At 34.4% G+C, this 9,787-nt stretch overlaps 1 protein-coding gene across 1 annotated transcript in view; it reads right to left on the bottom strand.

The window, feature by feature from the left end:
* Window positions 1-2,728: 2,728 nt before the first annotated feature.
* Window positions 2,729-9,787, bottom strand: part of LOC121860877 (titin homolog) — a 53,083-nt gene continuing 46,024 nt past the window's right edge. Inside the window, exons 13-14 of the mRNA XM_042358241.1 lie at window positions 7,635-7,770; window positions 2,729-4,652 (exon numbers count right to left, since the gene is read on the bottom strand). Of these exons, the coding sequence (XP_042214175.1) occupies window positions 7,642-7,770 (129 nt within the window). The 3' untranslated portion in view covers window positions 2,729-4,652; window positions 7,635-7,641. The remainder of the gene's footprint in view (window positions 4,653-7,634; window positions 7,771-9,787) is intronic.

Below are 9,787 nucleotides of genomic sequence, written 5' to 3'. Positions count from 1 at the left end.
AAAGTAGATTAGCTCATTTCTGGAAGTATCGAATTTTAAAATATTACCTAATTTTGCGAAGCAGATTATCATAGAAAACGGGAAATTTGTATCACAGAAAATGGGAAATATTCAATTTACTTTCCTCGAAAGATTATTTTTCTACTTTTTCGAAAGTAGATTATCGACTTTCCTGGAAGTAAATCATCGAATTTGGGGAAAATATTACCAACTTTATTACACAATTAACACAAAAAATGGAAATATCTACTCCAAAAAGCTAATATCTACTTTCCCGAAAGATTATCTACTTCCAACAAAAACAAAAACAAACAAGAAAAGCAAATATCACTTTTTTATCTACCTTTCCGAAAGTAGAAAATCTACTTTTCGAAAAAGTAAATAACGATTCTCAAGGAATTTAACACACCATCTATGAAAAATGGAAAACACCACTTCCGAAAGGCTATCTACTCTCCCGAAAGAATTTTACTACCCTTCTGACTACTTTTCCGAAGTAAATCACAGAAAAAGGAAATTTAATAAAACTAGAAAATTAAATTTCCATGTTTACACTTACCGAAAAGTAGATTATTCACAAAAAACACTTTTAGTAGACATTGAAAACGGGAAATTTGTATCATAGAAATGAATATCTACTTTTCGGGAAAGTAGATTATGGACTTTCCTGGGAAGTAAATTATCGACTTTTGAAAAATTACTCATTCTTTGCGAAGTAGATTATCATAGAAAACGAAATTAGGTAATATTTCCCAAAAAGTCGATAATCTATTTACTCAAAACTCGACTACTTTCCCGAAAGTAGATAATCTACTTTTCGAAGAGTAGATAACCAACTTACACGGAAAGTAGATATTTCCCATTTCTATGATAAAATTTCTGTTTTCAAAAAACCAACCAAACCATTTTCTATGATACAAATTTCCCGTTTTCTATGATAATCTACTTCGCAAAATTAGGTAACATTTCAAAGTCGATAATTTACTTCCCAGAAAGTCGATAATCTACTTTTCCCGAAAAGTAGAAAGTATCTACTTTTCGGGAAAGTAGATAACCAACTTTCCGAAAGTAGATATTTCCCATTTTCTATGATACAAATTTCCCGTTTTCATGATAATCTACTTTCGCAAAATTAGTAATATTTCCCCAAAAGTCGATAATTTACTTCCAGAAAAAGTCGATAATCTACTTTCCGAAAAGTGCAGAAAATCTACTTTTTTCGCGAAGTAGATAACCAACTTTCCCGGAAAGTAGATATTTCCATTTTCTATGATACAAATTTCCTGTTTATGATAATCTACTTCAGAAAATTAGGTAATATTTCCAAAAGTCGATAATTTATTTCAAAAAGTCGATATCTACTTTCCCGAAAAGTAGTCTACTTTGAAAGTAGATAACCAACTTTCCGGAAAGTAGATATTTCCATTTTCTATGATACTGCTTTTCTATGATAATCTACTTCGAAAAATTAGGTAATATTTCCAAAAGTCGATAATTTACTTCCTGAAAACTGAAAAATCTATTTAGTAGATAATCTACTTTTCGGGAAAGTAGATAACCCGAGTAGATATTCCATTTTCTATGATAAAATTTCGTTTTCTATGATAAGTAGATAACCAACTTTCCCGGAAAGTAGATATTTCCCATTTTCTATGATAACTCTGTTTTCAATGATAATCTACTTCTCAAAAATTAGGTATTTCCCAAAAGTCGATAATCTACTTCCTCAAAAACCAATCTCAAAAACTTTCCCGAAAGTAGATAATCTACTTTTCTCTTGAGTAGATAAAACTTTCAATAATAACCAACTTTCCCGGAAAGTAGATATTTCCATTTTCTATGATACATTTCCCGTTTTCTATGATAATCTACTTCGCAAAATTAGGTAATATTTCCCGTCGATAATTTACTTCCCAGAAAGTTGATAATCTACTTTCCAGTAGAAAAATCACTTTTCGGAAAGTAAACAACCAACTTTCCCGGAAAGTAGATATTTCCATTTCTATGATACAAATTTCCTCAATGATAATCTACTTCAAAATTAGGTAATATTTCAAAAGTCGATAATTTACTTCCCAGAAAGTCGACAATCTACTTTCCCGAAAAGTAGAAAATCTACTTTTCGGAAGTAGACAACCAACTTTCCCGAGTAGATATTTCCCATTTTCTATGATACACCGTTTTCAATGATAATCTACTTCAAAATTATGATAATCTACTTTGTAATTAGGTAATATTTCCCCAAAAGTCGTATAATTTACTTCCCATTAAAGTCGATATCTACATTCCTGAAAAGTAGAAAAGTAACTCCATTTTTCGGGAAAAGTAGATTACTTTCAACTTTCCTGGAAAGTAGATATTTCGCATTTCTATGATACAAATTTCCTGTTTTCTATGAGATAATCTACTGCAAAATTAGGTAATATTTCCCAGAGCGGGTCTCTGTTTCCCTAAAGCCTATAATTACTTTCCGGTAGGAAAATATCTTTTGCATAACCCCAACCTTTCCTGAAGTGATGAGCCTACTTTCTTTGCGATGCCCCGCCGCCATAATTTACGCAATGAAAATATTTCAAAAGTCGATAATTTACTTCCCAGAAAAGTCGATAATCTACTTTCCTGAAAAGTAGAAAAATTGCTTCTCCTCAAAATTCAGTTTACAATTATATTACTGGTACAGTTTTCAGTCCACAATTATACAGAAATCATGAGGTGAAAATAATAATCATATGCTTTTTTGTTTATTTCTTTATAATGACACAGAATACTTGAAGTCTGATGCAAAACACAGTGAAGGGAGGTGACAACAGCTCCATAGGCTTGAACCCTAAAACATTACATGAGGTCAAATAAAATATTGGGTGGTCTAATATTCACACATGAAAGCTATTAAGACTGCCTTTTCATGTCTGAAATAAAGTAACATTCACTGGTAATACCTTAAAGTTGAGCCTCACATAAAGCTTCAAAATGATACCTCAGTGTCTACAGTCATAGTACCATACTTCTCTATACTATACCTTGATAACTTGTAACTTTTTAATTTTCATCAAATATGTGGTTGTAAAATATTTAAGCTAAGTGCCAAAATGTGTCCAAGAGGCTTACAATCACATAATGCACCTTAAGTATGGAAAGAGAAGTCATACTGGTACTAAAAGAACTCAGTACTGGAGGAACTGTCATTCAAATGACCTTTAGTTTTCAAAAATAAAATAAAATTAATGATCTGGGAAAAAAATATTAAACAGTTAACTGAAACAGAGTTCAATGCAAGTTTTTTTTCCCTCAAATAAAATGATAAACCCCAAAAACCACAATCTTTCCTATCACTCATTACTAATAGGTCAGATGTTGAATTCATCCAGACACAGCTTCTTGTGAACGTTGTCACCAAACAAGAGTAACTGGAGGCATCCTTCCTCGGGAATATGGACACAAGTGGAGCGTTGTGCAGGAATGAAGCATTCTCATGAAATCTGGTTGTATACATCAACACAACCAAGCATTTGATTCGTGTATGGAAGATTCAAGGAATAGTTGAAGCCTAAAACTATTTTGACAAGTATCCTAAAATGTATATGACTCAATATTATCATGAAATATAACAAAACTTGGAACAAGAACCTTGGCTTAGTTTGTCCACTTCAACAGTTAAAAGTAATTTTACTCATAAATAATAATTAATTTAATAAATGTACATCAAGACCAGTTTAGCTGTCTACAGCACAAGTTTGTTAAGCATGCCATGAATGAATAGCCATGTTATTAACACTTTCAAAAATGTATGTAGTTTTAAACATCTTGGCCTTTACAAGCTGGTTATAAACCTACAGAACATTGTACACTGCTTCATCAACATGGATACTTCCATTTTAGATGGTTTTAGGGTTATTGCTCTTTAAGACAGTGATTAATTATTACTCTCCTTGGGAAAACAAAAGACAGGCACAATTTTACCACTGGACTAAGCTAGGTTCTCTGGGAAATGTGCATACAGCTACAGAAATAGTACCATGAACACTGAGTATTGAAGCTGGGTTATAATTGTTCACATGAAAAGTAAATAACTGTATATAAACTTCTAGAAGGAAAAGCAAAGATGTTCATTAACCTCTCTGTACATAAAATATTTGTCAGGTTTACCATGTATCAAAAGCAGTTGCAGTTTCACTTGTTCACATGCATCCCGTAGGTGAATTAACATATCTATATCTGGACTGACATGGAATGCATATAAACAGACTGTAGTGGACAGAAATATCCTCTCAAGCTTTTTCTAATATCATTAAGTTTCCAATCAGCATTTAAGGAGAAAAAATTTCTGGTGTTTCATTGTCATCAAACAATGTCTTCTGCTGTGGATTCTATACACCACAGAGAAACTCCACTGTCATCAATTGCAGTAACAGCATAGTTAACTAAGTCCGCATATTGAAGATGAAGCATCATCTCCACAAAGCACATATCACTTTTAATAATTTCCCTGTACTGACTGCTGCAGTTTCCTCTCACTATCAAATCAGTTTGTGAACCCTGACTTAAAGGAGGGGCCTTAGGTCACCATGGTTCACAACCATTCCTTGATGGGAAGCTCAGTGTGCAGGAGTCACATCTTGACTGGCCCCTGCTTGTTCAACCTCCTCATCCTCCTATGAAAAACAAAGATTAATATTATTGTTTAATAATATGAATTCAATAAATATAAATTATAGATTAGTTTTATCAACATACATGTTGAAAGATATTATCTTTATTGCATATGTTACATCAGTCTGTGTGGATTCCATTGTGTTGAAGATAAAATGTACTTCCTGTGTTGTAACAAAGACCTGTTCCTTTAAATGGTTTAAATCCCACATCTTGATGTACCATATATACTGTAGTGATTACATGATATTCTTATAATTTTCATTTTGATGAGAATACAGTACCGTACACGAGTTTATTTCTTCTATCTCACTCTGTGTACTGTATATGAACGTTGATGTAGGTGTGCATGTGTATGGCGTGTTTCTACTTTTTGCCTCACCCTTGTTGCTCAATATTTTGTACAACACTTCCCTATTATTCTTGCATCTTTTGAGGGTTCTTTACCATCTGATCCAACCCCACAAGTGTCCCATTCAGAGAGGTATAGCCAACCTACTTAATTTTTCATATTTAGAATAAACTTCAAAACTGGTTACTGTAAATTTGTGGTTAGGACAAAGTAAAGTAGTATAATGAAGTTGCACCCAACAGTACAGTTAATGAAGTGTGTACTTTACCATCTTACAAAATGTTGAACAACGTTGCATTATGGTTCTTCAACTTTGCACTTTCAAATACTGTAAGGAATACAACATATATGCCCCCACATCATTTTTCAGGTCATTTTTTTTAATAATGTTATACCAACCCGGCACTAACTGAACCTAAATAATGTTAATTATGGTGAAACTACATAAAGATGTGTTATAAAAAGGTCCTGGGGGAGGGAGCCATCCACCTGCAGCTCCCAAATACACTCTCGTCTCCCAGTTTTTTCTTATGTATAAAGCATACAAGCCCACTGAAATGACTCCTCTACGAATTCTGTGGTTACCATAACTTCTATATAACACTCCATGGTGTGAAACAGTCATATTAGTGAAGTTGTCAACAGACTTGTGTCAGATTTTCTTGAATTTTGCTTTTTTCTGAATTTTTTTTTATCTGGACTGAGGTCTGTCCCAATTAGTCCGGGATTTCGATTATACTACAATACTATGTGTGTGTGTGTGTGTGTGATTTAATATTTCAAGCGCTGTACTGTATTTTTCTACAGTACCAATAAAATAAAATTTAACATTTAACACTGATTACAAATACAGTATAGCAGTAAATAATACAAGCTACTTACAGAAAACTGAAATGATGCAATAAAAGTGTCATTAAAATCTAAAAAGAACTACAAGTACAGTAAATGCAAGAGCCAGTAGAGTAAACAAAAGTTGTACACTGAACCATAGCAGATTCCCAGTGTTTAAGTTAACTGAAAGTAATAATAGACGAGTTGACGGTTCTGGGTAAACACAAGAAATACACTCTGCCACGTTCGTAGAGTAATACGGTATGTATAATTTGTAAGAAAAGTTCAAAGTCCTACAATGATAGTCGAGATAAGTTTATTTCTCTAGAAACAGGGCCGCCATTTGCTATGACGTCACTAGTTTCAAACTCACAGCTGCAGTTGTACGTAGTAGAAAGGATGGCCTCTTCAGACCCCAAATGCCACGTTCAGGTAAGTTTTAAGGGTGTTCTTCTATGGTCTAAGTCATAGACATTTCTTAAGTGAAGAAATGTGCTGTGAAGAACAGCTTCAAACTTAAGTTGGATGGGTATATGAGCGATAGGGGTTGGGTGTAAATGGGACTGCCAGTGCTCAGTATGGGCCAATAGGCCAGATGCAGTTTCCTCCATTTTTATGCTCTTTTGGACATAAAATAATCCAATGTTCACACCTGCAGCTCAGTTGTCAAGTACTCGTACCTGGTAGACTTTTTTTTTTCAGTGCATTTACAGAGTATATCAGTACTAGATGGAGATACGAGCAAATTGAGAAGTGATGACATTGTCTGGACTTTGTTTCGGTAATGCCTGATACTAGCTAAACACAACAACATCGTGCTGTTATTGTTTTGATGATTTACTAATGAACCACTGGGATATATCATCATTTATATTATTTAATGGGTAAAATTTTAATTTAAGTACCACAAGTACTTTGATGTTTAGATTCGAGATAGGCTATATTGGGTAAATTTTAAGTTTTGGTCATTCCTGTACTCAGACATGCAGACCATGTTTTTTCTGGTGGTTTGCGATGGGTTATGAACGATTTTGACCTTCATTTCTATTGGAAATCATTAGTTTTGAGTTACTTCCCCACATTACCGATGTATGTTAAGCTAACCTTATAACTTATCATACCCTAACCTAACCTTTTGATCTGTATCATACCCTAACCTAACCTAACCTAACCTATGATCTGTATTTTCTTTTGCGATCGAGAAACGTTTCGCGATATAAATCTTGTAGAGATAATGTGTCTTATTGTTTAAAATAATTAATCCCATAGTTAGAAGCTTAAGGTTCCCCAGATGACCCAAACCAAAATAATACCAATATTGTTTGGAATGTTTATACGATGAATTTGTTGTATGGGCAGCTAATATCCATTGAATTAGTTTATGTGATTAGTAATATTTATATATTTAAAATAGTATTACTGTGATGCACAACAAAAGCACAATTAATTATCTAATAATATTTATTTACAGAGCCGATCAGCTGAGAAGGCTGGACAAATACAGCTGGTTGCCTCCCGCGGGGAAGGTCGCCCCAACCAATGACATCACAACCAATCACAGAGTTTTTGCAGTCACATGACGTTTTAGCAACTTTAACCCTTATTTTTGACACTTTTTGGCCCAATTTATTTAAAAATATCATTACCAAGGTAAATTTAAGCGTTTTCTTTACCCATTAACCTGCCATCTTACGAAAAAATTCAGACCGTCAATTCGTCCATTCCAAAAACACATCCCAGGAAATATAAACTATTTCATATACCAAAACGAAAAGGAAGCGTAGTTGCTACTCTAACTTGCAGTGCTATCAGAGAAGAAAAGCGTGCGAAGACAGGCGGAAGGTGTTTGATTTGCAGGCAGGACAGAGAGTTGTTTCAGGAATTCTTTTACGTATTGTTACCTGTGTTGCTGGTGACATTAGTCCTGGGCTGGGGCTCTGAAAGTTAACATTTCAGAAATTATATAATTATTCAATCATTTCTGAAGCCTAAAAACTTTGTCAATCTTAACATTTTTAAATTATTTCATATGGTAATACAGTACATTTACCTGTACAGTACCTTAAACAAAAAAATTTCCTCCATCTAATTTCTGTACAGTATTTAACGAATCTTTATTAAAAATGCTTTTTTTAAAGTACCAGTACTCACAAAATTTATAAATGAGAGTTACCTTGGTAAAAAAAGCATTAGGTAGTATTGCTGTTCACATTATTTCTCCATTACAGTATATTGATATTTAAATAAGAATGCAATATCATAAATTTTATATATAATCCTATTAAAAGTGGCCTAAAGTAACTGGATTTAGTTCCAATATTTTAAGATAATAATTAAATGGTGCAAATACACAACATTAAAGGTAAATTTTACTACATACTGTACATACCTTTTTCTGATGTAATTATTGACTAGATCCTACTTGCTGTTTGCAGTACAAGCAATACAACAGTACAGTAATGAACTGTCTCTTAATTTACAGGTGACTTGGTGGACTATAACAATCATTTTAAGTCCTCAGGTGGAGTAATGGTGGAATAATAGTGCACTGGTAATTCAACAAATGTTGAATAAGGCAACCAGAGAATTAAGCTATATAGAATCTGAATGTTTTTTTTCTGCTGTGCTGGGGACAAGCATAATACCCACCACATGTATAAATTTGCAGTGCCATTATTTATATCACAAAATATTGTAAATCCTTGATATAAGATAATTTGACACGTGATCAATATACAGAAAAGGTACTTTTAAACCCAAACTGTAAAATACAGTGCCTCAGCACTGCAAATTTCAGTGGGTCAACTTGGCAATACAGTACAGGTTGGAACCCGCTAAATCCAATCCAGGACCCGATAGTCCGGCAGCTTCAATAGTTTGGGACGTATATAGTGAATACTTAATCTTATGGGGAAAATTAGGATATGTTCCAAAACTTCAAAAAAGTCAACAGTGTATTTAGCAAATGCTGCAGCTGCTGAGAATGGAGGGGGGCCGGAGTCACTACCAGGAGCAAAGACATTACCGAAAACAAATTCTGGCTTGAATGTCATGTACACTAATACTGACATGTTCCTTGATAAGAAAGAAGCGTTTGAAACACTACTGAAGGTACATCAACCCGACTTAGTAGGAGTTGTAGAACTGTTGTACAAGAACTGGAGAATCGACCCAGAGGAATGTGAGTTCAGTAATGACGGATATGATTTATTTACGAAACTTTCTCAAGAAACTTGCAAGAGGGGTGTGGTTATCTATGCTAGGCAAGACCTTAGAGCCAGTCTGGTGAGGGTACAGGGAGAGGATGTTTTTGAAGAATCCAAGTGGTGTAAAATTAAATTAAAGGGAGGGGACTTACTTATTGTCGGGTGTATCTACAGATCCCCAAACTGTAGCTTACAACACCAAAGGAACTTAAGAGCCTTAATAGACAATGCAGCAATGCTCAACCCTAGCCACCTCCTTATCATGGGGGACTTGAACTTTGGTCACATCGACTGGAGAAGTGAGTTCACACCAAATGACGTCAATAACCCCGCTACTCTTTTTGTAGAAACTCTGAGAGATAATTTTCTTTTCCAACATGTTAAAGACCCGACACATGACAGAGGGGAGCAAACACCCAAGCCAATGGACCTCATAACAAATGAGGAGGTTATGATGGCCAAACTGGAACATCTAGTCCCAGTTGGCACCAGCCACCATGTATTGGTGTCCTTCAGATTTAACTGTTATTTAGTTCATGACAAAACCAGGCCAAAGTGCAAATATTACAAGGGAAATTACGACGGGATGAGGGAAGAGACGAGGGGTATCCATTGGCCTGACTCGCTAAGGTATAGAACACAGACACTACACTGAATATCATAACTAGTAAAGTGAACCATTTGATCCAAAAAATATATACTGTACCCCAAAATCGAACCTAGTGCCTCTAGGAATACAAGGAGACCC

Source organism: Homarus americanus, unplaced genomic scaffold, assembly GCF_018991925.1.
Source record: "Homarus americanus isolate GMGI-L3 unplaced genomic scaffold, GMGI_Hamer_2.0 scaffold52806, whole genome shotgun sequence".
Taxonomy (NCBI): domain Eukaryota; kingdom Metazoa; phylum Arthropoda; class Malacostraca; order Decapoda; family Nephropidae; genus Homarus; species Homarus americanus.
The sequence above is the reverse complement of the archived record's forward strand: the minus strand, read 5'-3'. Positions and strand labels throughout refer to the sequence as shown.